Source organism: Rhizoctonia solani, chromosome 4 (genome assembly GCF_016906535.1).
Source record: "Rhizoctonia solani chromosome 4, complete sequence".
NCBI classification, from domain to species: domain Eukaryota; kingdom Fungi; phylum Basidiomycota; class Agaricomycetes; order Cantharellales; family Ceratobasidiaceae; genus Rhizoctonia; species Rhizoctonia solani.
Window position 1 is genome coordinate 971223 of NC_057373.1, and position 28000 is coordinate 999222.

Below are 28000 nucleotides of genomic sequence, written 5' to 3' on the forward strand. Positions count from 1 at the left end.
ACGAGGGGAATAAGATATAATGATGCGTATGTGTGCCAGCCAACAAGCGAGCTATAAGGGGTGGGGATACGTATATGACCAGCCAAGTGGTGCTAGTGTACGACGAAAAAAAAATGGGCATATAGGGGTACAGATGAGGATATGAGGGGAGTAACGAGCGTGAGGTAACGAGTAGACCCGAGAGCATGCAGAAATGAGCGTGGAACAGTTGGGGTCCGAACTGAAACAAACACGAACTAGGAGGAAAGAAAAATACGAAGCGCAAACTAATACGACAGCCGAACGAAAGGATATCAAAAGGCACCGACAGTCCCGAATGAGCAGAACAAAATAGGTTAGGTTATAGAAGTTATCGCTGTTCTAGCGGAGCGACGAGTTCAGAGAAGGGGGGTAGCGTTTGAGGTTGTCGCCCATCGTGGTTAAACAACGAGGGCTATCGAAAACAGCATTAGCGCTTGATCTATTGGGATGTACGAGGAAACATACCAAATGATTATACATCCCAGGTGGTCCATTTCGTACACCGGGCGGAGGCGAAAGCGCTACTGAATCGTACGGACTGCCAGGGGACATCGACCCCCTCATCGAATCGGACGCAGTGGGCGACATGGCACTCGCAAAAGACGACATTCCAGGCATCCTCCGCCCCCCAGCCTGACCATTCAACACCAACTGCGGCAGCTCCTGGCCATTCCCCCAATGCCCCTGGGGATGCCCATGCCCACCAGGACCGGGACTCAAACTGCCCAGCCTGAGGCGTGGCGAGCTCGGATCCTCAGCCATCGTCGCGCGAGAATTAAACTCGGCGGTAAACTGCTCGAACGAGGCTGACGAACGCGCCGAGCGCGGGTATCCACCCCCAGACGCGGCGGCGCGCAACGACGAGACGGATGTTGCGCGGTTTATGCCGATGGATGCGCCGCGCTGGCGCCCCGTTCGAACGGGGCCCGGATCCGAATCGACGGTCGCGACGGTGGCCATCGAGAGGCGTCTTCGATCGGAGGACGCGATCGATTGTTGGTCGTCATCCATGCTGTCTCGCCACCCGGGTTCGCGCCAGCCGCCTATCGCCGGGGGAGGCTCCAGCCCGCCTGGCGGACTCAACAACTGAGACGAGTTGGGATATGTGGTCGGTATGATGGGAACCTTTACGGCGGGCTTGCCCTTGCCGTTGACCTTCATGGGGTCGGTCCAGTCTTCGGGTGCAAAGTCTCCGCCGTTGTTGTTGAGCATCATTTCACGCTTGGCAAGCACAACTCGGGAACGCGCACGCATCCTCTCTTCCTGGAGCTTGCGCTTCTCGAGCGCCTCGAGCTTACGCTGCTTCTTCGTATCGTGTCGGTCAACTGGGGGGGCAGCAGCAGCAGGGGGAGCAGCCATCGCAACATCCTTGTCCTTGATCGACTTGCCATCGGTCGTACTATTCGACTGAGTCCGCTTCAACGACGTTTGAGATCCCGACGGACCGATATTCACCTCGGCCACAGCAGGCAACTTTTCCGAATGACCAAACAATCCAGAAGTGAGCTTCCTGAGTCCGAATACTCCGCGCTTGCCACTCGATGCGCTGTTTGTCTTTGAAGCGACCGACACGCTCGACATGGTAACGTCCATGTTGTACCCGTGCTGAGAACCGTTCGGTTGAGAGTCCGAGATATCCATTGGGTAAGGCGAGCGGCCGTTGGGTTGCTGATGGCGCTGCTCGAGCTGATACGAACCTCCCTTGTGCCACTCGGTGGAATCTTCGCCCGAATAGGCTTCGAGAGAACCGGGAACATTGGGTAGATCAGCTTCTCGCGTCGAGTGGTCAACAATCTCCATGTGCGGGCCAAACGAACTGGAATTCGACGTGGAATGTGATCGTTCGCGATGATAGAGCGGTCGAGCGGGGGGAGGCATAGGATTAGTAAACGACGAGGTGGATGCGCCCGAGGTGGCATTGTAGAGCGAAGAGGTCGAGGGATTGGGGAATGATGCCGAAGAAGCATTCGAGTTTTGGAACGTCTGAGGGTTCGGGAACGGAGGACGTTGACTCGGAGGGGACATGGCATGATTCGGGGGGATGGCGCGAGGAGATACGGCGGGAATGCCAGTGTATGCGTCGCGATCTTCGGGACCGCGTGGGGATGGCAGACGATGGGTGCTGGGAGGTGCCACACGCTGATGTAAGGGAGGAGGCTGGGGCTGCCTGGGAGCGGTTTCGGCAAGAAATGGATGACGAGACATTGCTTGGCGGTGAGACGCTCGGCTGGATCGTAGCGCAACAAGTCCTCGATACACTCGATGAGTGAACGCGGCACGTTTTTGGAAAAACACTGGGCAAGCGGCGTGGGGTAGTTCTGTTCAAAAAAATTAGCAAATTGCATCATATGGTGATGATCATGTACGTACTCGAGGAAACTGGTAGCCTAATGGTTTTCCCAGCTCATAGCCCCGGGGCCACGGGCCGCCCCCGCGCCTCCGACCGTTCTCATCGAAACCGTAAGCATCACTGGGGTCGCCGAGAATATCATTGATGCGCTTGAGCTGATCCATCTCTCCTGAGCCAGGGAATAGGGGGAGCAGATTGAGGAGCTCGGCCATAATAGTACCAAATGCCCACATGTCGACCGGACTGGAGTAATCGCGACTGCGCAAGAGGACCTCGGGAGCGCGGTACCACCTCGTGGACACATACTCGGTGTACGGCGGCCGACTGGCGGTCTCGCGGGCAAGGCCAAAATCTGCGAGCTTGATGATGACAAAGACGTCTTCTTCTCGGGCATTTGGCGTCAAGGGAGAGGTGGAGATGTAGTTGGCAAGGCCGGTGGTGGTAACGAGCAGGTTCTCTGGCTTCATGTCGCGGTGGAAGTAGCCGTTGGAATGGACATGGTCGAGTGCACTGGCTACTTGTTGGAAGATGGAAGTGACGAGTCCGCCTGCAAGGGCCTTTTTGCCTTTGCGCGACTTGATAAGCTGATAGAGATTGCCCTCCATGGACTCGAAGACCAAATAGAGCTCTTGTGTGGTCGGGAGAACAAAGCAGTCGTACAGGGGGATGATGTTGGGGTGCATTGGCATCGAGCGCAGTGACTGGGCACGGTTAGCGCGCATAACATGAAAAGCAGGATAATAATAGACCGACCTCGATCTCTTGAGGGTCTTGCACTCGTCCCAGCCGCCCTTCCATTGGCGCTTCATGCACTTGAGGGCAACCAACCGACGGCCAACCCACTCGGGCCGCACCTTGGGCCCACGCTGCATCGGTGACAATGGTGTATTGGGCGGCAAGGGCGAGTGCCAATCGCACAGCCATACGCTCCCAAACGAGCCATCCCCCACGTTCTTCAGTGTCGTCCATGACCGATGCGAACCTAGTGCACTTGTCAGCGGTACAAGCACGCAACAATAACACCAACTTACTCGTCGTCGAGTCCCCCACGATCAGTCGATCGCCCTCGGGTGAGAGCGCAATGCCTGGGATGGCGAGACATGTGTGTGTCTGGGTCTGTCGCGGAGGCTGGGGTCGGGGATTGGGTGGATGATGGGGGTGCGAGTGGTGGTGGTTGGGAAGGGCCATATCGTGCTGCACAATAATCGGCTCACAGTGGATCGCATGGTCCTTGTCTAGCGTATGCAGCCCATGGGACACCGAGTGCATCGGCGCAGGCAAAAGTCAAAGCAAAGGGCAATGGCAATGGCAAAATGCAAAACTAAACCAGAGAGTTGCCTCGACCCCAAGAGCTATCACCCACCTGCCTATACGTTGCCAACAAGTCAGATGAGAGAAGTCAAAGGGTCCCCCAATCCACATTTTCGTATCCAATTTCCCGTGGCGCTTCCTGTCCTTCCCTACTTCTTTTCGCATCCGCCCCGCAACCCACGAACAAGTACACCAGAGTGTATACCATTTCTCCATCCATTTTCCACATCCCCTCCGCTGCTTTTGTATGCCACCCGCAGTTCATCTGCCATTCCCTTTCAACCCACGCCTAGGTGCATACACCCACTACCAGAGCCCAACAACCCTTGTTCTCGTACTTCGCAATTTCTTAATTTCCCGCGGCAGTTGCTCACCTTCCTTCCACGTCCCACTCGGTCCACATACCACACCCGAGCCACAGGCCTTCATTTTTCGCCCTCTGGGCTGTGCACTTTTTACGCCCTTCCTCTGCCTGCTCCCTACTCAGCCACCGATCACCTCTACCTCTGGGGCCGCCGGCGAGCGTCTATCCGACAGGTCGAGCCCTACCCTGACTGAAACACCGCACCCTTCCGGCCAAAGCCGCTTTATCCCCGTCCAATCACTATTCACCTTCTTCGGTCGTTTCCCCGATCCACCGGCTTTTCTGGGGCTGGTATTACATCGATTCCATTGTACAATTCTCTAGCGTTGACATCCAATACAAGAAACAAAAGAAGTGCGAGGGAGAGAGAGAGAAGGGAAAAAATCATCGAAAAGTCTAGTACGGAACCTCGTGGAATAATTTCGATACACTCTCGCCATAGTGACTCCTTCGAATCACCTCACCAAGCACGTTGGCGATATTGATCACCTCGAGTTTTTTGCATCGCGCCAAGTTTGCCTTTTGTGGAATTGTATTGGTCACAACCACCTTTTCGAGCGCACTCTGCTCAATGTTCTCCAGCGCATTCCCAGACAAAATGCCATGTGTCACAAACGCAAACGTGCGTTCTGCTCCGGCTTCGACAAGGTGCTGCGCCGCTCGAACGAGCGTTCCGCATGTATCGGCCATATCGTCGACCAAGATCGCGATTTTACCAGCCACATGACCAACTAGCACCATCCGGCTCACTTCGTTGGCCTTTTTGCGTTCTTTGTGGAACAACGCAAACTCGACTCCGAGCCGGTCAGCAATCGCCGTCGCTCTGGAAAAAAAAAATACGCCCACCCCGCTTAGGATGAAATTGCTATGCGGCAATATTTAAACTTACCGTTTTGCACCGCCGGCATCTGGCGAGACAATGATGCATTTGCTCACATCCAGCCTCGTGCGAATGTAATGAATGATCGACGGCTCTGCGTATAGCTGTGTTTTTCGGGATTAGCGTCTCCACAATTCAATACCCACACGATTTGCTCACACTACCCAAAAAGTCAGTCAGTCTGGACCCAAGTGTGGGGTTGAATCCAATCTACTCACTTGTCAACCGGAACGTCGAAAAAGCCTTGAATTTGCGACGCGTGCAGGTCCATCGTCTATTCCTCCCATTAGTTCCAAAATCCATCAACAACAAGAAGGGGGGGGGGGAACGCACAATAACATGGTCGCACCCCGACCTCTGAATCATATTCGCCACCAGCTTGGCCGTAATCGGCGCGCGAGACTTGTCTTTCTTGTCCTGCCTCGCGTATGGGAACAGCGGAATGACAGCCGTAATTCGTTTGGCGCTCGCGATCTTGCACGCATGGATCATAATGCATAGTTCGATCAAGGCTGTATTGACCTGACCGCATCCGGAACCAATAATGTAGACATCGTCTTCTCGGACAGATTCGCCCAATCGAACAGATGTTTCACCGATCCCGTTGCGTGTTACTTCACATTTGGAAAGTGGGATACCGATTCTATATTCAGGGTTGATTTAGATCGCGGCGATTGATTAACGTCCAAATGATAGATTGAGGGGTTGAAAAAGAAAAAAAGAAAGAGGGAAATGATGTTTTTAGTGGGCTGTTTGCCCGGCGTATGATGGATGGGGAAACTTACCGCTTCGCAATGAGCTCTGCGATTTCGGGATGGCTCGAGCCTGAATCGGACAGAATCCGTGTTAGCTATTCGCTCCATCTCGCTTGCCGAGCTTCGACGTACCAGAGAAGACCTTGATAGACGATCCTCCGAGCATGTTGATGTAGGTTAAAGAAAAACGGTGTTCAAGTCGGGCGTGGACAAAAGGCGAGAGGTGATTGGCGAGTATGAGTCGAGATGGAGTCTAATAAACAAGACTATGACAGCAAGACCATATGGTGGGTTGGTTCAAGGTCAGGTAGTGAAAAAGTTCAAGCGCAAAGAACGCACGTGCGTTGGCGAGACATATAAAAGGCACCACTTGGGCCAAAAATCTTGTGGCAGTAATTGGATCTCGATTTTTTCGAGTGAGACCTGATCGGATATATCCGGCTTTCCGTGGTTTCGTAAGCGCTAGAAGGGGATCCGTGTCGACTTGAAGAATCTTTTATGTGAGATTTGACACTTCAAGGGTGGAGCTGAGTGAAATAATATATCAAGAAGAGGTTGTGACGTTGCAACAGTCGCACAGGACGTAAAGCTATTGGGCCTGTTGGGTCTCACGACGTCGTCCCAGCCCTTACAGGCCGCAACATGACCTCAGCCTGTTTCGCGAAGTCGCAATTTGGCATAACGTAGAATGTATGCGCCCGGGCGCATCGGACGGGGAGACACTGGGTCTCCGGGCCATGAACATTGGACTCGATCGTGTCGATTGCAACGCTATGGTGTTCGATGGCGTATGTCCGATTACTCATCGATAGTTTCCAACCTTAGATAGATGATGAATAAGTCCAGTTCTTTTGCCCGGGCAGCCTTACTCAGCGCGCGGATATTCAACGAGCATATATATACGCTCGCATTCTGCCCACCAATCCAGCATTGATATTTTTTGCTATGTCCACCGCTGCCCGCAAAGCCATTTTCGTCGTCGCAGGAGTAGGCAATGGAGCCGGTACGCACCACTCTTGGCACGCAGATCTGGTTAGACTGATCTCATCGGGTTTATAGGCACAGGAGCAGCTTCTGCGTAAGGACCCCTATCCCATAAACGCCGACTGGTTGCCATATGCTGACTGCTCTCCTATAGTCGCGCATTCGCAAAGGCCGGATATAGGGTTGCCCTCATCGCCCGGAACCCAGAGAGTTTGACCAACGCAGCCAGGGATATCCAGGCTCAAGGCGGAGAGGTAGGCAGGCTTTAAGATCGGCCTTCAATCGATGGCAACTGAGCCCAGTCGACGTTCTTCCGCGTTGCACTATAGGCTGCGGCGTTCCCGATCAAAGCGTACACCCACGCGCAGGTCAAGTCTGGGTTCGATGAGATCAAAAAATATTGGCCCGATGGCGAGATTCGGGTTGCACTTTGGAATGCTGCCCTTTTTGTCCGCAAGCCGTTTTTGGAATTGACGGACGAAGAGGTCGAGGAGAGCACACGTGAGTCTTGAATTCGTGTTGTTTACGGTTTGACGGTGCTAAACGTGGGCTGTATAGAGACGAATATTATTGGCGCGTTTGCGTTTGCTCGCCAGGCGTTATTGGCGTTCCAGGACCTTGAGTAAGCCTACTAATCCATCACTCGGGGCCGATAGTTGATCCGCTGCTTTGTCCTTCAAGGTTGGACGGCAAAGGCAAACGTGGCTCGCTCATTTTCACGTCTGCGACGGCTGCTTGGCGAGGAAACAAGTTGACCTCGGCATTTGCTTCTGGAAAGACTGGGCAACGTGCGTTGGCACAATCACTCAATAAAGAGTTTGGTCCTAAGAACATCCACGTGCGTAAAATCTATGCTATACCACTCTAAACTAGCGTTGATCGTTCTTTCTAGGTATCCAACGTCATAGTCGATGGCGTGATACTTACCGATCGTACTGCCAAATTTGATGCTTACAAGCATCTTCTAGAAGACGAAGATAAGAGACTATCGCCTGAGAGTATCGCAGATGTAAGTGTTGCCTATACAACAGGAAGATAAGAGACTGATGAGCGTAAAGAGCTATCTGTACCTCGTGAACCAAGACCGCACTGCTTGGACATTTGAATTAGACTGTGAGTTTGTCTTTCCTGTCCCTGACGCTCGGCTGACTTGTCATGCGTAGTGCGCCCTGCTCACGAGACTTGGTAAATGTCCGAATAAATGCGTGGATTAACTAGTGAAATAGCCAGGGTGTGCTAGCGGAATTTTATTACGTACCTGGAACGTTAACTGCCCTGCAATACATATTTTTCATCAAATTAAGCCATTTTGTGTATGGCCTGTGTGTATTGCTGCCGAAATGGGGGTTTATCGCATCAACCAAGGAGTATTAGTGTTGTTCTTCCTGTGACCGTAATGGTTCGAAACCGAAAGATGCCTCACCACTAGACCAAAAGAACGACATAAAGATGTACATCCAGGATTGCCAGTTACGTGGGTCTTTCACGATCACACGAGGCTTTCTATCACTAGTGGAATCTATGTGCTGTATTGTTCCCCACTGTTGAAGAGTCACAAGTGTTATCGTTGTTGTATTTCAGTTCAGTGGTCAACTTTGAATGAGGGTGGACGCCAATGCATACAGTATATATAGCTAGATTCAACAGTACTGATAAGAGCGGCATTTGCCTTCCATCATTATTTCCCCGCACTACTGGTCGGAGTCTATGTGGAGACTAAGTAAGATGGTCAATAGAGATTCGGCATGAGGTATTAAAAATGACACTGTTCGGCTTAGACGAACAGTAAAGCCTCATGCTCACAGTGTGGCGCAATCAGGTGGCTACGTACTCTGTCCCTTACCTAATAGGTAAAGATATCACATGGCACATGCCCTTCGATCATCCCGACTTTCATTAGATTTACGGCCACAGCGCCCGTTGCTCTCGAACAGCCTGGCAATTCTACTGTGGTTCAAGCTTAGACTGGCGACATAGCCTGGAACTCATTTTGACATTATCATTGACATAACCTGGCCGTGTGATTAAATTGCGGCATTCTGTGCATTGCTTTGTCACGTTATACGGACCCGGGGCATCACTGGCCGAACTCCCGAAGTATAATAAGCTCGGGTATTCATTTACATTGTTTGCCACCCCTACAAATTTAACGATTGTATTGAATTCTGTAAACTCGGACTCAGGAAGGAGATGTCAACTCAAGCACCGATCTGTGTAGTTGCCGGTGTAGGGAACGGCTCCGGTATGTTCCAGTCTAGTCCTCCTAAAGGACGCCCCTTTTCTAATTTCGTTTAGGCACTGGTGCGGCTGCCGCGTGAGTGTTCCTGCGGGGAAGATTCATAGGAACACTTACAATTTATCAATTAGCCGCGCATTCGCAAAAAAGGGCTATTCAGTTGCGTTGATTGCTCGCAACCCTGAGCACTTGAAGAGCATTGCTGACGAAATGCGTGCCAACGGGAGTGATGTGCGTGTTCTGAGAACATGATCCCATAGATATTCGCTCAAATTGACCTTCTATTGTTATCACAAGGCTACAGGGTTTCCAGTGACGAGCTACACTTATGAGAATATCCATGGGGTTTTTGACGAAATCAAAAAACACTGGCCGAATAGAGAGATACGCGTGGCCGTTTGGAACGTTGCCCACAACGTCAGACGCCCCTTTCTTGAAATCACAGAACAAATAGTGCAAGACAGCGTTCGTGAGTCAATACAATTGTTCAACAATAGTGGCACCCACGGGACTATATCACAATATAGAGACCAATATTGTCGCCGCTTTTGCATTTGCAAGAGAGTCTATTCTTGCATTCAAAGACCTCGAGTAAGCCTGCGTCATAGCTTGACCGCGCCAACTTTGGAGCTGAATCTGAGGTCAGACTGAACAAGCACGGCAAACGAGGCGCGCTCATCTTCACATCTGCAACCGCAGCTTGGCGTGGTAATACGACGACGTCAGCGTTCTCCGCAGGGAAGCACGGTGAACGCGCACTAGCTCAGTCGCTGAACAAGGAATTTGGACCTCAAAACATCCACGTGGGTATTTTCTTAATTTTCAATCAGTATATTCTTATATGCATATGATAATCATATAGGTTTCAAATGTAATTATTGACGGTCCGATTCTAAATGGTCGTTTGGAAAAATTGACGACTGACAAGTCGCTCCTGGCGAATGAGGACTTGCGTTTGGATCCTACGAGCATTGCGGCAGTAAGTACAGCCACGGTGTACACGTTCTGTCACAAGGTAACATTACTCGTCTCCTTTAGAGCTATGTGTATCTTGCCCATCAAGACAGGACTGCATGGACTTTTGAACTTGACCGTGAGTATCTGCTGTCTATCCTGTTATAGTCCTAACACGTCCATTAGTTCGTCCCGCACATGAGAAGTGGTAAGATTAGCCGGATTGTTCCTCAGGGTGATCGAGCGCTCCATTGGCTTCTTATGTATGACTGACCCCAATGAAAGTGTATGGTCGAGTCAAATCTTATCAGTGCTTTATTTCTCCTCATAGTATCGTCAATTGACTTGCCACTGCACGCCAGTTCACATCTCACCGCACCAGCGCTCAGATCCACTGTAATGCACCACACGCGCTACTCTAAGTTTGGTGCCCCACTCCGAGTCAGCCGTACGATCTCGAATCCCCTGTTTCTTTTCCTTAGCGCCCACATGAAGCCTGGTTGCTTGGAGTCGGCCTTGGTATTCAGGCTCATTGTGTTTGGAGACTTGGGCTCAGTATGATTCAAGTGAGTCCAAGAGAGCTCCGAGCCATGGGCTCAGATGTCATCCAAGTCTTTGATAGCCATTAACTGTGATTGTGTCGCGGAGATCTTTTGAGAACACTTCCGGTATATCAACGTACGTGTAGATGGAATTGGCAAGTTGACATTGCAGTTGCGATCAAATGTGTTTCTGGACTTGGCTAGACAAAGAACCACAATGGCGAGCTTATTGTCGAGGCTAAATTTTCTTCTTTAAAGCGCCTACATTTATACGAGATATCGATAGACTGTCGATTTACGCAGTCAATAAGCGCATATAGCTTACTACCGCCGGCTCTGAAATTCAACCCGGCAAAGCTCTGGCAAACATATATATTTCGGCCCCTGTGTAGCGATCGGGGGCACACGTCGGTCAACGTGGAGCACGTTCTGGCGAATTCGGGGAAACGGGATCAATACATGTGCGGGGGCATGGGCGTGAGTATGGAAACGAAATGTCATTTTAGTGCACCTCTGATCCTAAGAGACTCGTCAGGTGCATTTAGGTCTCGATCTCTTGTTTGCCGATGTCTACGGACTGTCTCGTGTGGTTTCTTGAAATTAAATCGCGTTCGTGAAGCCAATGGATTTGGTCTTAAATTTTTCAGCCAGTCAGTGAAGCTTGATCATCGAACGCGCCATGGTCGAAGTCCCTGAGATCCAAGTTTCGCTGCATGGTCGACCATGTGGGTGTTTCGACGCCGAAGATGGTAATCACCAGGTATTCGATTGATGGTAGATCAATTACGATACTCGATGTTCCAATATTTCTTTCTGGCAAACATTGCTTCTGCGACGCACGGGTGCGACATCCCAGACATTCTGTGCGCATGTGGAGACCCCAGGACCATACCAATCCATCATATGGGTTGTTGTAAAAGTATGAGGAAGGAGTTTTTTATGTCAAGACGATCGTAGGCGTGTCACGCGGTAAGAATCGGAGTGTTTGAGCTTGGAACCAGCCAACCAGTACCAGTGCATGGCGCCCTCCCGACGGCTAACCCACATGATGGAATGAGGGTAGACGTATGCGCATAATCAAGCAGCTGTCGCTTGGAAATGACGGAAAAAGATTGGCGAAATCGCAGCACCAACGTGCCTTGTGAGATACAGCAGAGCAGAATATGGAGGATATTTATGAATAGATTGCTCTGGAATTTAGTAATTGTGGTTTATTTGTGTAGGATTGGATAAGACTCATTCAGGGATCAATGGTCCAGATTCAGCCAGCGTAAGGGTCACACGAACGACAACGTTTCCGTTAAAGGCAATGAACACCAATAAGCAGAAGCCAGGGAGGACATGTCGTTCCGAGGCGAGGAGGCCGAATCCCTGCACCGGTATGCTGAGCTCATATGAGTAACAGACAGTCTGAAATAGTCATTTGTGTGGGTGTGTGTGGGGGAGCGATTGGTAGGCTTATATTGGGAGTCGAGGTGATGGCGGGGAGCGGTGGTAGAAGATATATTACGGGGGGCGGGATGTAGTGTGCGGCATGTGAATGGTTCTTCCCCCTGAACACTCTCGGACAAGGCGTGATTGAGCCGCTCCGTGGATTGACTCTTTTTTTTTTTTGTACATCGGCTTGTCTTTTGTTACGTCGGATATCAGCTGACTTGCCCCCTGGTCACATACCACGCGCCTGCTTACCCCAATATATTGCTAAATGGACGGCGCCTTCTCCCCATCGCCTCCTTTTGCAAACAACTACCACCTCCAGCATCCGCAGCCCCTCCCCCCTCACCACACACACCCCTCTCTCTACCACTACTCACACTACTCCCACCCACACATGGCCATTCCCTCCAAGAAGCAACGCATTGACGACAGCCCACTTCCCCCCGATCTCGGCCTCAAGCCCGTCCAGCTTCAGCGTCGCCGCGTGTGGCGGGCCTGCGAAGGATGCAGGTCGGTCCCTCTTGCTGCTTACAATAGGGGTAGGCGCTCACATGACCTCATCTTAATCACAGGCGAAAGAAGATTAAATGCGATGGCCGCGAGCCGACGTGTTCCCAGTGCTCACTAACGGGAAACACTTGCACATGGATCCAAACCAAGGACAGAGCTGCATTGAGCAGACAGTGAGTATCCGTCACATACCTCCCCCGGCGCAACTCATCCCTCCTTATCTTTGCAGCTACGTACAAGAGCTCGAAGCAAGGCTCCTTCACATGGAGGGCTTACTAGGCAACAACGGCATCGTAATAGATCCCAATTCAAGACCGGAAGCCATTTCCAGACCAGCATCCGCAGCGCCCGCTCCAGCTTCTGTTGTATCGCCCACCGTTCCTCCACGTCCCGCTTCGGCAGCCGGCTCCGCCCCCGGCTCACCTGAGTCCACATTGAGCACGGAGGATGAGCTATTCGAGGCAGCGGTCCCACGTATCAAGAAGGAGGAAGACGAGGAGAACGTCGCAGACCAGTTTGGCCAATTGGCTCTCGATGGCCATGGTCAGCTGCGCTGGATCGGTGGCAGTTCTACTTTGAGCCTCATCGAGGCTTTCCATAGTATGTCCGCCGACCCGGGTTCTACTCCCCCGCCCGCGTCCAAAACTCCACGACTTAATGTTCTTTATTTCCCACCGAGCGTAATCCCAGGAAAGTTATCCGCTCTCCCCGGCGCCGAAGAAGTCGAATACCCAGAACGCGACCTTGCTGATAAGCTAGTATGTTCATTTCCTTCTCTGGAAAGATAAGAATTATGACATATCGCCTTCCTTAAAGGTCGATACCTATTTTGAGAAATTCCATCATACCATGCCATGCATCGACAAATTATCATTCCTTGCGAATTACAAAAAATTGATGGATGATAATGGTGCAAATTCATATCCTGGATTCACCTCGTTAGTCTTTGCGGTCTTTGCGGTCGCAGCTCGTATTACGACCGATCCTCGTATCGTTCGGCCACCACCCTTTGGCGCGCTAGATTCTGTTGACGACACGATCAGGCCCACGGCGCTTGTGTTTTACGAGCGCTCGATGATGCTGTATTACATCGGCCAAACCGTCACTCAACTCGCTCACGTTCAGACTTTTGTACTTCTCTCCTCATTCCTTGCCTCCATCAACTGCTTGCCACAAGCCTGGCTGCTATGTGGCCAGGCAGTGAGAACTGGCCAAGACTTGGGATTACATGTGAGTCCAATAAGCTTGCGTTAATTATCTTGATTGCGCTAGCACCTCGTTGGATTATTTGCTGATTTCATCATTCCGCAGCGATCTCCCAGAACATTACACCTCACCCCCATTGACAAAGAAACTCGGCGAAGGGCATGGTGGTGTGTTTACGGACTTGATAGGTAAGAGTCACCTTCGGCGTCTGAGGTCTCCACATCTAATTATACCATAGGATGCTCGCGGTGGCGCTCGGAAGGCCAGTCGGCATCGATGATACAGATTGTGATGTTGAGCTTCCGGTCCCATTGGACGATGAGGCACTTCAAGACTTTTTCGCCAGGAAGGCCGTAGATCGCTCATCACCTTCGCTTATGTATGGATTCATCGCTCTCACGACCCTCTACAAGATTGCCGGAAAGGTACTCCGATCGGTATATGCGTTGGACAAATGCAAAGGCCACTTGAGGGTTGAAAAATTAGCCGAATTGCAATCATCGGTCGACCGGCTCGACTCCCAATTGAATGCGTGGTGCGAAGAACTTCCCGACTGCTTCAAGAGCCACCCTACGACCCCTAAACAGGTATCGCTCGGCGCAATCCTTTGCAGCACATACTACGCAATCCTTATCACACTCCATCGTAACTTCCTACCGACCCGTCGCAACGTTCGGTTAAGTTGGAATCCATCTTCACATTCAGTCGGGAAGGCCGTTGGCGCAGCTCGCTCTTGCATTTTCCTCGCTCAATCGATCAAGGATGTAATTCCTCGATCGCATAGCATTGCGTTTTTCATTCAGTACCTGTTTTCGGCAGCGGTAATCGTGCTCCTGTGCTTGATGCACGCAACCGACGAGAGCGCTGCGCAAACTGCGCTCGCTGAAGTCGATGCCTGTCTTACCTGTCTAGAAAGTCTAGAGGATGCATGGCCGGGTGCCAGGCGATGCAAAGAATTACTCCAGGATTTGCAAACTGCCGCCAAGGAGACGATGAGGAATCTGCGGGCACGGCGCGCAGCCAATGCTGCCACGGGTCTGAACCGAGCTCGAGATGGCTCGCCCGTGGTCAGCGAGCGCCTGCGAAAGACACATCGTGCTGGATCTGCATCCTTGTCTGAATCCAGGGGTGTACCAGTAAATGGCCGTAGTGGGCACCAAGGCAAGTTACAGTGTATACTCTCACGGACGTTCATGAATCTTACAATGCATGGTATACAGTGTCAAGATCAATGAGTGCCCCCAAACGGGCCCGCGCGGACAGTATTGAAGAAGGACCATCCAACCCTGTAGTCCAACGCGTGGCCTCGGACAATGCGACTCCGGGAAGCGCAGCTCCCAGCCCAACCGTCGAAACCTTCAACGCGTCACAGCTCCATTCCCTTTCCAGCCCCTCTGATGTATTTGCTGGCTCCCGAACGGGACACGTCCGTGCCAGCAGTATGGATCCATTGTTTAGCACACCCAGCCCCGCGTTTGACTCGCTCAACGACTTTGGCCACTCGATGGACTTTATTCACACAGGGTCTGCAGGTGACCTTGGCATGAGTGCTTCCCCGGTATTCTCCTCGTTTGATCATGGGTCGAGCATGTTCGGGGCCGGTCCTTCCTGGACCACACCCCGCACGACAGTGGATGGGACCGGAGCGGTTGCCTCATCGAGCGAACTCCCCAGCTTTATGCAGTATGGGATCTATGACAGCCCCGGTTCGAACGGTGCGACCCCACCTCCTGCAGACCCCTTTGACGTCTCAGGGCTTCCGTTCTCCGGACTCGAGGGATTCTTGTCCAGCTTTGCGCCTGGTTCGACGGCGACGTCCGGCGATATCATGGATTCGCTCTGGTCAAACTACAAGGGCCCGGCAGGTTCGGATGTGCGGTTTGACCTGGGAATGAATGGATCCTTGGTTGACGCTCCTGACGCATTGAGTTGAACTTATGAGAATCATGGTGGTATGAAAAGTTGTATGTGCTATTCTTAGATATGGTTGGCTTCTGGTTGTTTGTACGGCAATTGAGTTCGGTAGTGTAGTCATAGTCATATGGTGTCTCGGGTTTGGATACATGCATGTCTTTATCTCAATATTGTTGAATCTGATTTTTTTTCTTTATATATTTCTTTTCATATTTTGTGCAATGATATAGTTCACCGGGCGCTTATGTCCCGTAATTTCGCGCACACAACAGCCGGGCGGTAACGAAAAGTTATCCCTTGAGACCCTAAATTGTACTATCTGCACTGATAATTTATTGGACTGGTGAGCGGGCTTGGAGTATATTCTATGGTTTAATAATATCATTTGTAGTACTTTGATTTGATTTGATGAGCCGATAGTAAATTTCTGTGCAAGTAGATTTGGTAAGTCGGGTCTGGTCAGTAAAGGCAAAATACATCGGGTGTTGATATGGCTCTTTAGGATGTCAAACCAGGTTCTAAACACATGCGCTCGTGCTCTTGGAAAACGGCCAACGGTGCCTCGAGGGAGAATCGCTGCTCTATCCAGTCCTGTTCGATTGACGAGCACAACTCCCACCAATCCGCCAGAAGTCTCGTCCCAGGCTAGTAGTTCAACCGCACCTCGTCTATCCTTTGGAATCGGTTCGGGATTCTTCAACTCTTCTCGTTCATCGTTTCAGCTCTCGCGAACATGGCCTACTACTCCCGAATCGGCTGAGCTACGAGTGTTGTTACTCCGTCGGGACTCGACTGTGAATGCCATCTACGATGCATACCTGAGGCTCATGAACAATCCATTCCACTTGCCGTTACCCCGTACTATGCATCAAGTCGTTCTCCGACGCAGCGTTTATCCTATCCATAGAATCAAGCAACCAAACTTTAGCCTACAGCCCGACCAATTTGTCATTCGACAAGAAACTCGCCTTCAAGAAGTCATATTCCAGATGCGAGCCGACGGATCCGAACCGACACTAGCAGACTACCATTTCGTGTTGGAGCAGATGGCAGCTATGGGTCACCAGCGGGGGCGTACAACGTTTATTTGGAGATCGTCAAGTCGGATCACAAAGTGACCGAACGCACGATCGCACTCGCCCTCCTTGCCTTGGTCCGCCGGCATAAAATGTGGATTTTCGATGATCATGTTGCGGCTGTAACCGGAGAAGCGTATGGAATCGCCGAGAGGCTCGTGGGGGATCTCCTGGCGCTGCAAAAAGATTTGACAGAGCCGATTTCCCCAATGTGTTTGGATCTGGCATGTCGTTCTTTCAAGATCACTGGGAGCCTAGAAAAGTTCATGGAAATGCTCAAGAGGGGCTATGGTATTGACATATCACAGCCAGACCACCTTCCGGTCGAGTTTGTCGAACGAGTACAGGCGATACAAAAAGCGATAGCCAATAAGGGAGGTGGGGCGCCACTGTTTCCTGTTCCAGATATTCCAAAGTTTAGCACTCATACGCTGAACACGACACTTGACATGCTTGGGAGATCGGGAAAAGTACGGGAAATGGTTTCCGCTTTTGAAGTCTTGACGACCCCACTTCCCGCAAACGCACGAAGAGACAGATATCAATATGATACTTGGGAAGACGACGAGCCTGAGAAGGCTTCATCTAACCCTGCTTCGACTTCTCCCCGAAATTGGCTGGCCAACTATGTTCCTTCTGCATCGCCCAATACCGCTAGTCTCTCGTTTATGATCAAGCATACAGTCAACTTTGCCAAGTTCGATCTGTGTAAACACTATCTCCTGCTCGCCATTTATCTCGATAGGGTTTCCGACTACAATCTCCGCCAGCAACTACGGTCAGTCCTCCGCGCCCGTCAAGAAGACACCGCAGCCGCTGAGCTCGAGCTCAATTCCAAACCCAAATTGCCTCCCTCGCCAAATGATACGATTCCATATGTAGACCCTCCGATCGACATACCGCGAGTGGCCGTCTCTTACGAAATGTTCACCAAAGTTTGGGGCCTTGCAAACCAAAAGGCGCATATGCGCACCTTACGGGGTCTAGTGCGAACGGTCAGACGAGTCATTCGACGGAAGCGCAACGATATTTACGTGTACAATATGGTGCTCAAAGCAGTCCCCTCTCTCGCTGCCCCTATACCAGCTCTACCTGAAATGGATAGTGAAGTTGAGGAACTGGCAGAGAGCGAAATACCTACGTGGATACACAACATGTTGAAAGAACGGGAGCAATCATCAAGACCGCGCCGCTTCTCGCTCGCCGCGCATACAGAGATGCTCGAGAAAGAGACGGAAAAATTGGAGAGCTTTTTGAGTCATAGTGTACGCGGCAGAGATCACACCAGCGCACGAATCCAGGCCGAGATGGAGAGGAAGCAAAAACGGAGAGAGGAGGCGATTAGAGCAGCTGAACAACTAGTCATCGACGCACAAAAGGAAAAAGAAAGGCAGAAAGCGAAAAAGGAGAGCCCCGATGATGCCGAGCTATCAAGCCCACTCGCTCCTGCAGTTTAATAGATTTGGAGTATTCAAATGGAGATATCGGGAGTTACGCTTTGCTTTGGCTTATCATTTAATACCACTGTTGAAACAAGATCTATGCGTGATGAGGTGGATCAAAAATTCATATGATTTCAAACTAGTAATACATATGCTACCCTCCGAAAATTGGGAGTAGATTTTTTAGAGCTTGGGTTTGATACCAGCAGCTTTCCAAAGTTGGTCTTCCTTGCGCTGAGCAGCGGCGCTCAATTCCCTGATGCGCGCTGCCCTCTTTAGCTCACGCTGACCGATTTGTTGCATATGAACCTAGGAGAGCGAATCAGTTCACCAAACCAAATGGCCGCTAAACCCGGAAACCCACCTCATCGGGACCATCGGCATAGCGGAGTGTACGCAGTCCGGCCCATAACTTTGCCAAAGGAGTATCTTGAGAAATACCTTCGGCACCATGTACTTGCATCGCCCGGTCAACGACCTGCAACGCCATCCCTGGAACAACAAACTAAAGGGAAAAGAGCTACATTTAGCGACGGTCCAGAAGGGAGGACAATCATCCCTACTTTGGCGATACCGATCTCCTTCAATGCCCCCTTGGCCTTGAACTGGTCAATCTATCCAACAAAGTCATTTGTGATTTCACAGAGTAAATTGAGTGTGACATACCTGATGGGCAGCGCTCAATACCAACAACCTTGCACCTTCGATTTCAGCACGGGACTTGGCGATATTGGCAACGACGGTGCCATGTTCGGCCAAAACCTTTCCGAAAGGCTTCTTGCGCTCATCGGTAACACGTTCAAGCATCAAATCGAGCGCTCTCTGAGCAATACCAATCGAACGCATACAGTGGTGAATACGACCAGGTCTGTTCAAACAATACGATTAGTTTTCGTTAAATGCGTGGTAGGCCAACCACTGACCCAAGGCGTCCCTGAATAACCTCAAATCCTTTTCCCCAGCCAGCGATAATGTTTGACGCTGGCACTCGAACGTTTTCGTAAATGATTTCGCAATGACCTTCTGGTGCATCATCGTAGCCAAATACTTGCATTGGACGAATAACGCGCACTCCAGGTGCATCCGCAGGAACAATCACAATAGACTGTTGTTTGTATGGAGAAGGATTCTTAGGGTCAGACTTGCCCATAACGAGATGAACACGGCAACGTGGGTCACCAGGCCCCAGAAATCCACCTTTACACTAAATGTTAGATGCAGTATGTGATACTACGGGACATGCGCACCATTTATGACCGTTGATGACGATCTCGTCTCCCTCGCGGCGAATGGATGTTTGGATATTGGTTGCGTCAGAGGAAGCAACTATAGGAGCGGCCGGCGATCCATTAGTATCGGTTTAAACAGCACAACGAGGCTCGCTTACTGAATCGTTCGGTCATACTGAATGCTGACCTGATCTCGCCGTTCATGAGCGGCACAAGCCACTTCTTCTTCTGTTCGGGTGTTCCGTAGCGAGCGAAGACCTCTGTGGGATTTTTTTAATGCTAGGTATCTGGCGGAGTAGCATATAAAGACCGGCTTACCCATGTTTCCGGTGTCTGGTGCAGAGCAATTCATAGATTCGCTGGCAAGTTGACCAACTCGGCCCATAATCTCAGCCATCACAGCATACTAAAAACCAAAAATACGCTCAGATATATCTCGCAGTTTCACCTTGGGTGTGCGTCACAAAGACGAACCTCGACATTTGTCAACGGTACACCGACGTCAGGATAGTGCGCCTTGCTGAGGAAAAGGTTCCACAGCCCGCGCGCCTTTGCCTTTGCCTTGAGTTCCTCGACAATTGGGGTGTGGTAGCCCATCGTAGCTTAGGGTCCGTAGAGATCTGGGCGTGGAAGATCTTTTCGGCTACGTAACGCGTTAGTTGACCTCTTCGCGGTCAAAGTGAATATGCATACCAGGAAGACATTCGTTCTATAAAGGGAAGGGACGGTTGGTTGTATTACTAGGCGGATAAAAGTGACCTTACCTGCACAAAGTCGACTACTTTCGCGAGAGTTTCCTTCCCAAATGGAGTGAACTTGCTCTCAATCTAAACCCGTAGTCAATTTATCTCGTTAATGATCCAGGTCTCTGTGTTTGGTTATTAACTCACGAAAGCCCAAGTCGAGGGCGAAGTGAACTCTGCGACTGGATGGGACATAGCGTTTGCACAAGAAATTGTTGTGGGGAGAATGCGGGGGCACAAACCAGGTAGTGTAACACTTATAGTCAACGTCGGTCACCGGCTCTCGGCTAAGAGTCACCCGAAGCGGCTTATGTTTGATTATATGTGTATTCAAGTGGCGCGGGAGAGTCTTAAATAAATGCGGGTATTACACGACGAAATTCCAACACAACTCAATACAATACAAGAATAGCCATAGGTTGTTCTAGCAGCACATTTCACATGGACAGCCTATAATGATGATTAGTTCGCTTCCGATTGTAAGCTACTATTAATACGCACGACGATATCGGCAAAGCACTCGCAGCAGCCTTCAAAGCACTAGGGAACATTTTCAGCACTTTCAGGTTCAACATTATGGAAAGCGCTCTTACCTCGCAGCACAAGAAACACGCCAAAGCGCCCATTAAACAGTCCTTGCCTATAAAATAATAAGCCTGATGCTCGGCCATATTATATAACTCGAAAGTTATCATACCTGCTCCGCCTCCTCGAATACGAGCAGCAAATCCTTGCTTTTGGTTCTGGCACTGAGCCTGCTCAATGGTGGGTTGCATCGTCATCTCTGTTAGATTGGCAGACGTCAGTGATAGATCAACGAAGGACACATGATATTTACCCATAGCAGGAGCAGCCGTGGGTTGGGCGGAAATGTTCTGGGGAGCCATCACGAGAAAGTGGGTAGTAGGGTGGTGGGTGATTGAGACAGTAGTATGTGTTCGCCAGCCTACCCAACCATCAACTTTATACTCTTGCGCCCAAGGTCCAAAAATAAATACTGAGCCATAATTGGAGTGTGCCGGGACCCATGACACGCATCTCACGTGAGGATCTGAAAATGCGGTGCTAAATTGTTTTAAATTTGACACCATTCATCAGGCGTGGCTACGCCCTCTTTGGCTGGTGTGTCACATTCAAATCACTGCCCGCAGCATGTTTTCCCACATATCCACGACGTACATCTCCGCATCTACGAATCGACATCCTCATGGTGCATCTATCATAGGGTCTGGGCTTGTTGCTTTGGCTTCGCATAGATTTCTCGGATTCTGGGATACAACGGTCGGTGATGAAAGGCCAATTTGCGAGAGCTTTAACGACGGGAAGTGTAGGATACTAATGGTCACGGTGTAATCGCGACTCTACCTGGTCATGATGAAGAAATCACCGTTGTAAAGGCATTCTCTGATACATTCGTTACTGGGGACAAGCTAGGCCATGTCAAAATTTGGAGGAAACGAGGCGACAAGGTGTGAGAGTATCTTGCAAACAATCAATAGAGTTGAAGAACGTTTCATCACAATAGTGGATAGCTTCACATTCTTGGCGTGCGCACAAGGAGCCCATATCTGCACTATCTATATTCCGGAGCCTAATCTTAACAGGTTCATCTGATGCAACGTTGAAGTCTTGGTATCGCACTCAAGATGAGACCGGTGGTATGTGCATACACGAACCTTATTCACGATATAGCCATGAACTGACATTGAAGCTCCTAGACAAAATCGATGAGGGCCAAACAATTGATCTAAAGCGGCGCTACCCCCTTGACATTGCCGTGAGCTCACTACCTGGGTCTTCTGGTAAGTTTGTGGTCTATGCACCCGATAAATATTAAATATACTTCATTAGCCCTGATCATCGCCGTTGCGACAACATCAAGAGTTATCGATGTATATCTCCAAGCCTCAGGGCAAGAAGTAAGCATTTATCTTTTGCATCTGGCCATTGATCTTATCTCAAATTAGATAGTTTTTGCACTTTCCCTCGAAGGTCATGAAGATTGGATCAGGGCACTCTCATTTTCCCCTTTCTCTCCAGAAAGTGACGATCCGTCTCTGACGCTTGCCTCTGGTGGCCAAGATAACTACATTCGACTTTGGCTTATCAAGCCTACTGTACCCAAACCCGTCAGTTTGGAATCAACAGATCCAACGGATCCAACAGACGAGCTACTAGATGCGTTCGAGCGCTCCTTGAACGAGGTCGGACTCGACGAGCCGGGGCGTCAGCTCTCAATGCGAGAGCACGTCTTCTCTGTGAGAGGTTCCGAAGGACAGTGAGTCACGGTGCTCTATTTTTAGTTCGGGACAAAGCTGATAACCGCCACAGAGCAGTCACCTATTCTCTGTCATTTGATGCACTGCTTGTTGGACATGAAGCGAGTGTAAATTCTGTATCTTGGAAACCTGGTGATTCTGGGGCACCTCAACTCCTCTCGTCATCGACAGATGCATCCCTCATCATCTGGGAACCCATTGATTCCGGGGCGGGAGCTATCTGGGGTTCCGTACAGCGATTTGGTGACGTAGGAGGGCAAAGAGCCGGAGGGTTTATTGGCGCGCTCTGGATCGACCCGACAGGAATTGCCGGGTGGGGATGGCATGGTGGGTGGAGGCGTTGGCAGCGCAGCTCGAACGAACAAGAAGCTTGGTCCGAAATTAATGCTCCAACCGGTCATTACGGACCTGTACGAGGGTTGGCATGGTCTCCCGAAGGCGAATATATTGTGTCAACTAGGTGAGTCTTAATGGGTCTTGTTTTATACGAGCTATATGCATATTTGTTCACTCTAGTCAGGACCAGACGACTCGCATCCACGGTCCTGTAGGCGCTTCCCGTACCTGGCATGAACTTGCACGTCCGCAGGTACATGGGTATGATCTCACCGACGCTGCATTCGTAGGTCCAGGCGCATTACGTCTCGTAAGCAGCGCAGAGGAGAAAATAGCTCGGGTGTTTGATGCACCAAAAGGATTCGTCAGGGCGATTCGCAGCCTAGGAACTGTCCAATGGGGGGATGAGCAAGCTGACGAGGCAAGCTCGATTCACCTAATTTTATTACAAAACTAATTAGCTTGAACAGGCTGCCCGCCCTATAGGAGCAAGCCTTCCTCCACTGGGGCTATCCAATAAAGCTACAGATAGTACGCATACACCCACCATAATACCTTCTCATACTAACGTGTATACAGAACTGGAGTCATCCAACGAAGATATGTCACTCCCTCAAGCCCCCACACGTCCACCATTTGACAGTGAACTTGCAACAATAACGCTTTGGCCTGAGACCGAGAAGCTTTTCGGGCACGGATACGAAGTACGCAATTTGTGCTCATCAATTCTCACGCTTCTAACAACCCCAATATAGTTGCATACACTAGCCGTGTCTCCTTCAGGAAGTCTGGTAGCAACTGCATGCAGAGCCACTTCTGCAAACCATGCAGTCGTACGACTTCATGCGTCATCAAACTGGCAACCTATCGGTAAACCTCTATCAGGACATTCACTCACCATCACTCGAATCGCATTTAGTCACGATGAGCGCATGATACTCTCCGCGTCGAGAGATCGATCATGGAGGCTGTTCAGGCAGATAGAAGGATCGCAAGGTAATTAGCATTTCTATATTTAGCTAGGAGTAAAGTATATTTTGGGGATGAATATTTTTGGATGGATAGGAGAGTACGAGCCTATAGGGGATAATGCCTCGCATGGGCGTATCATCTGGGACTGTGCGTGGAGCACAGACGACAAGATCTTTGCCACAGCTTCGAGGTACGTTCGACCACCAAAGGACGAACACGCGGTTAACCCGTCGAACACCAGAGACAAAACCGTACGCATATGGAGTGGTTCCGAGGCCGACCTGGGCAAAGCACTCTCGACCATTAAGCTGAAGGAGGCCGCGACAGCCGTTGCACTCACAGAATACTCCCAAAAGCAAGTTTCACACCCCTGCTCTTCCCTCTGCGCGGAAATAACCCCCCTTCTCTCTCTCCTTGTACAGACGCATACTCGCCATCGGACTAGAAAACGGACACGTGCACTTGTATATTTCTGCGCTTGATGCGCCTGACAAATGGGCGAGTGAAGCTACATTTGATAGCAGGTACGTATATACTTTTTTTCTTTCTCTTGCCCATACCTTTGTCTAAGGGCGTGGGGTATTTTTAGTGTCGCTTCGGTCGGACACGTTCATCGTTTAGCCTGGCGACCCGGGTGCACAAACCCTCAACAGCTTGCCATGTGTAGCGAAGATCGAACCATGAGGGTGTTGGATGTGTATTTCAAGTGAAATCCCCCAAGTCGAGTTTCCTTTTTTGTTTTTGTTTTATTGCGGATCGAGATTTGGAATACATGCGTATGCGTAAGTTGTCGATGTAGAATTGTCCGTGCCGAACCGTCTTCGAGGCCGGCGTGATGCAAATCTTGGCCCACAAGTCTCGGGTTTGCCGATATGGTTCCCGTTGGCCGCTTAAAGATCCCGCGCATTCCAACAGAAGCAGAGGGGGCTATCAATGAGGAAAAAAAGATCTTACTAAAAATCAATACACGATTGAATATGCCAATCCCAACAAAAGCACGGACGGGTCAAGGCAAAAAAAAGAGGCAGTAGTGGTAGTAAAGACACATGAGACAGGCAGAGGCAAAATATAAAAGTGCAGATAACAGCGTCGAGGTCAGATGAGATGATGCGGTTGGGGGTGTGTGAGTGGTAGAAACTACGGGGAATGCGGTTCGGTTCGGTTTAAAAAGTGTAGGTAGGTAGGTAGTGGGGGTGGGGTAGTCGTAAGGCTATAGAACAGGAAAACACAGAAGAAAAAGAAAGAATCCTTTGTTGTGCGTAGTTGGGTTTGCTGAGGGATATATAGTTGGGCTCGTAAGGATACACAGGGCAGAACTGGTTGGATTGGATGCGATTCGAATCGGTCCGGTTGACGGACTTGAGGTCTATTAGGTTGGTGTCCGGTTATAGGACATCGCGAAGACTCATGGGAACTTCGGGCTGGGAATCAAACATCAGCGAGGGCAGAACGAGTGTTATCTGGTTAATACATACACATTTAATCCTACAAAGGCCAGTCAGTCATCAACACCAAAAACAAGCAACGATCGACTCACTTGTAGAAACACTCGATCGAGCGCAGCATCTCCACATCACCTCCCGTGGCCGTCACAAAATTGACAACCACTCCAGCGCGCGAATAGCTAGACGAAATAGCAGGCGCAACGCGGTGGGCATATTCTTCTACAGCCTTGGGGAGATCTACACACGCCAATCATCGTCATTTCGACGTAAAATAAAAAGACAAGCCAAGCATTGGCAGGATCAAGTCGACCGGTCACACCGAGGTTAAATTGAATCATTGTCAATTTCAACGTAAAAGAAATAAAGAAATAGGGGGAAACTCACCATAGTTGACGACTAGCGGAACTTGGAAGACATCAGGTGCTTTGACCGGGACGTCATAGACAATCAACACGCGCATTGGTTGTCTCTGTCCGTTTGATGTGCCATTTGGACTCGTCCCCCGGAACTTGTTCAGAGACGCGAGTTTGGCCGTCGAGTTCATCTCACCGTGCTGCACAAGTGGGTAAGTAAAGAGCAAGGGCGCAGAAAAAGAGAGAAATACAAATGAATTCAAAAGCAAGAGAAGAACGCACCAGGGGAACAATATCAATGCCCTTGCCGGCAAGTTTGAAAGCGACATTTTCGAGCGCGACCAGTCCTCCGACATGAACAATCGCCTGCGCCACGTCCACATCGTCCAACAAATCGGACAACGCATCCAACTTCCACTCCCGAGCTTGTGCACTCTCCGCACTCGCTCCCCCGCCCCTCCCAGACCCAATAATGCCCAGTCCACCCCCGGAGTCGAGGGAGGCGGGTCCGAGCGAGCTCCGCCGGCCGTGAAAGCGAGGTACAAGTAAAATTGGCGGAGACCGCGCGAGTGGTTGCTCGGGTCCGCATGCGTAGCTCCGCCGTCTCGTCGGACCAAGACCCGGACGGGCTCGCGGAGCTGGATGGCGTTGGCGAGGTTGAGCACATCTTGGGGCACCGTGTTTGAGAACAACGCAGTTTGGCGCTCGATGATGCCGGGCGTATCTGGAGGGGGGATAGGGGAGGCCATGCGCGTGAATCGGTTCCCGCCGCCGGGTGTACTCGGGTTTTCGAATGGACTGAATGTGCTGGGTCCGACGGCCGGACTTCCAAGAGGTCGACCGCGCGGGGCAGGGAACAGTCGAACTATGGTATACACAAAGTCATGTAAATTGCGCGCAATGAGTTGGTCGACTTCGTCCAATACCAGCAGGCGCACTTCTCCACCGTAGAGCCCTCCTGGAGCCGTAAAGAGCGAGTGGAGTTTTTGGGGAGTTCCACAGAGAATGTGGGGGATGTTTTGCTGAAGCATTCTGAGCTCTTGGACTACGTCTCCGCCCGTTCCGACGCCCAGCGCTGAACGTACACCGACTGGCCCACCAAGATCGCGAATCATGCGCTGGGCTTGGGTTGCTTGATCGACGGTGGTGGAAATAATAACCACCAATGGGCCGCGGTTGGGCGGCTTGCCGATCAACGAGGTCAATGCGACGTGAATAGCGGGAATAACATAGGCCGCGATGCGTTCTTGAGTCGGAGGGGCCTGGGCAATGATATCCGAGCCGCGCAGGAGAAACGGCAAAGCGCGTTGTTGAATTTTGTTTGGAGGACCGACGCTAGAGGCGAGTCAATAAGGAAGAAAGAAAAAATACGACCGAGAAACACACCCATATTTAGCGATCGAGCGCAAGAGCTCGGGGGCCAGAGGGAGATGCTCCCACTTGGAAATGACAGGGCCGGTCTCGTTGCGTGGGGAGCCTCCACCCCAGCTGGGTTCGCCAGCGAGTACGTCAAGAGCCTGGAGATTGGATTAGAGGTGCCTGGATGGGAGAAATTAAGGACTTACACTGGCCGAGTCGCGACGAATGAGACTGGTGACCGAGCGCCGCTTGTCCGGACCGCGGATGGCCGAGTCTGGAGCGAGACCACGGCCGGAAGGGTCAATGCTGCCAGAGGACCAAGTGCGAACGGGCATGGGCCCACGCGGCGGCTGGCGGTTGATAGTGTGGGGCTGGGGCGGGTCGAGCAGATTGAGCTGGGGCGTGACGGGACTGGGGGCGGCGGAAAAGCCGGAACTCATGTTCTGCAAGTGGGTCTGGGTCTGGATGGCCATGAGCTGGGAGACTGAGGCAGTAAGCGCCGACACGCGCTGGTTGAGTTGTTTGAGCTCATCCGAGTGGGATTGGGCCAGGGGGTTGTTCATGGGCGGGTCGGGCCGTTCGACAAGAAAAGAGACACTGTCTGCGATCCGTCGGAGCTCTTGGTGGATGTCGCGGTTGGCGTACTCGCATCGAATGAGACGGTCGAGTATGTCGTTGAGAAACGGCGAGGCCTTGGCATGGGCATCGAACGAGGCCACTTCGGGACCAATGGAACGGACCGAGGACGCGGGACTGATAGTCTCTGCGCGAAATGTGCCGACGGCAAGATTGGCAATGGGGCGTTCGTCGTTGCGGGCCGTCTGGATGGAATACTGGCCAAAGTTGGCTGACAAATAGTCGTGAGGGGGCGACGAGGAAGACACAGAGCCGCTCTTGGCCGTCGGAGTCAGCACCTCGGTCGATTGGCCGTTGAGATTTGCATTTGTGGCCGGATCGATGCTGTTTTCGCGCGATGCGGAGCGGGAGCGGCTAATAGGAGAACCATATTGACTTTCGCCAAGTCCGCTGCCGGTGCGCAACAGGCGCGGTGGAGACGTGCTTCCGCTCGAGAGCGCGAGAGAGCCCTGGCGGCCCGGTCCATAGGGCGAATAGGGCGAGTATGGATTGCCCACAGTGCCTAGTACGGGTGTATGCAGACCAGTAGCTGCAGGATGGGGTGTTGTCGTTGCCGAATTAGTCGCAGATGGGTGCTGACCAATAACGCCCAAATCAGGCTTGTCGTCGGGGGGAAAGAACGGCAGCGAAGCCGGGTTGAGTGTGTTGGCGACGCGCCCGGCCATG

At 51.2% G+C, this 28000-nt stretch overlaps 8 protein-coding genes across 8 annotated transcripts; 5 read left to right on the top strand and 3 right to left on the bottom strand.

Annotated features, from left to right (window-relative positions):
- Positions 1-349: 349 nt before the first annotated feature.
- On the bottom strand, positions 350-5847 carry RhiXN_00293 (ribose-phosphate pyrophosphokinase; the record flags this gene model as incomplete). Its single annotated transcript, XM_043320112.1, has 12 exons — positions 350-433; positions 487-2339; positions 2388-3072; positions 3125-3353; positions 3403-3565; positions 4511-4869; positions 4936-5030; positions 5086-5107; positions 5145-5200; positions 5260-5569; positions 5712-5751; positions 5814-5847. 12 exons carry the CDS (start codon positions 5845-5847, stop codon positions 350-352), a joined length of 3930 nt encoding a protein of 1309 aa, XP_043179124.1.
- Positions 5848-6626: 779 nt separating this feature from the next.
- On the top strand, positions 6627-7854 carry RhiXN_00294 (short chain dehydrogenase; the record flags this gene model as incomplete). Its single annotated transcript, XM_043320113.1, has 9 exons — positions 6627-6684; positions 6741-6759; positions 6820-6919; positions 6995-7166; positions 7224-7287; positions 7347-7503; positions 7558-7674; positions 7724-7778; positions 7829-7854. 9 exons carry the CDS (start codon positions 6627-6629, stop codon positions 7852-7854), a joined length of 768 nt encoding a protein of 255 aa, XP_043179125.1.
- Positions 7855-8855: 1001 nt separating this feature from the next.
- RhiXN_00295 (short chain dehydrogenase) lies at positions 8856-10067 on the top strand (the record flags this gene model as incomplete). Its single annotated transcript, XM_043320114.1, has 9 exons — positions 8856-8907; positions 8961-8979; positions 9033-9132; positions 9199-9370; positions 9429-9492; positions 9548-9704; positions 9764-9880; positions 9940-9994; positions 10042-10067. 9 exons carry the CDS (start codon positions 8856-8858, stop codon positions 10065-10067), a joined length of 762 nt encoding a protein of 253 aa, XP_043179126.1.
- Positions 10068-12228: 2161 nt separating this feature from the next.
- RhiXN_00296 (Fungal specific transcription factor domain) lies at positions 12229-15483 on the top strand (the record flags this gene model as incomplete). Its single annotated transcript, XM_043320115.1, has 7 exons — positions 12229-12344; positions 12407-12517; positions 12574-13102; positions 13161-13574; positions 13617-13738; positions 13789-14699; positions 14771-15483. The coding sequence occupies 7 exons, from the start codon at positions 12229-12231 to the stop codon at positions 15481-15483; spliced, it is 2916 nt and encodes a 971-aa protein (XP_043179127.1).
- A 484-nt stretch (positions 15484-15967) lies between these two features.
- Positions 15968-17997, top strand: RhiXN_00297 (Fungal specific transcription factor domain; the record flags this gene model as incomplete). Its single annotated transcript, XM_043320116.1, has 2 exons — positions 15968-16336; positions 16393-17997. 2 exons carry the CDS (start codon positions 15968-15970, stop codon positions 17995-17997), a joined length of 1974 nt encoding a protein of 657 aa, XP_043179128.1.
- Positions 17998-18165: 168 nt separating this feature from the next.
- RhiXN_00298 (acyl-CoA dehydrogenase) lies at positions 18166-20841 on the bottom strand (the record flags this gene model as incomplete). Its single annotated transcript, XM_043320117.1, has 18 exons — positions 18166-18291; positions 18347-18487; positions 18546-18596; positions 18649-18850; positions 18906-19179; positions 19240-19308; positions 19370-19471; positions 19530-19617; positions 19686-19731; positions 19788-19854; positions 19905-19920; positions 19976-20038; positions 20102-20136; positions 20359-20404; positions 20456-20494; positions 20548-20594; positions 20652-20738; positions 20793-20841. The coding sequence occupies 18 exons, from the start codon at positions 20839-20841 to the stop codon at positions 18166-18168; spliced, it is 1548 nt and encodes a 515-aa protein (XP_043179129.1).
- Positions 20842-21106: 265 nt separating this feature from the next.
- RhiXN_00299 (elongator complex protein 2) lies at positions 21107-24225 on the top strand (the record flags this gene model as incomplete). The annotated part of the gene is made up of 14 exons (XM_043320118.1): positions 21107-21235; positions 21286-21423; positions 21480-21612; positions 21673-21756; positions 21806-21873; positions 21922-22232; positions 22286-22693; positions 22750-22879; positions 23040-23100; positions 23149-23273; positions 23325-23565; positions 23635-23731; positions 23783-23900; positions 24163-24225. The coding sequence occupies 14 exons, from the start codon at positions 21107-21109 to the stop codon at positions 24223-24225; spliced, it is 2106 nt and encodes a 701-aa protein (XP_043179130.1).
- Positions 24226-24926: 701 nt separating this feature from the next.
- Positions 24927-27999, bottom strand: RhiXN_00300 (DEAD/DEAH box helicase; the record flags this gene model as incomplete). Its single annotated transcript, XM_043320119.1, has 8 exons — positions 24927-24962; positions 25017-25026; positions 25079-25223; positions 25371-25539; positions 25622-25750; positions 25783-26674; positions 26726-26856; positions 26905-27999. 8 exons carry the CDS (start codon positions 27997-27999, stop codon positions 24927-24929), a joined length of 2607 nt encoding a protein of 868 aa, XP_043179131.1.
- Between the last annotated feature and the right edge of the window lies 1 nt (position 28000).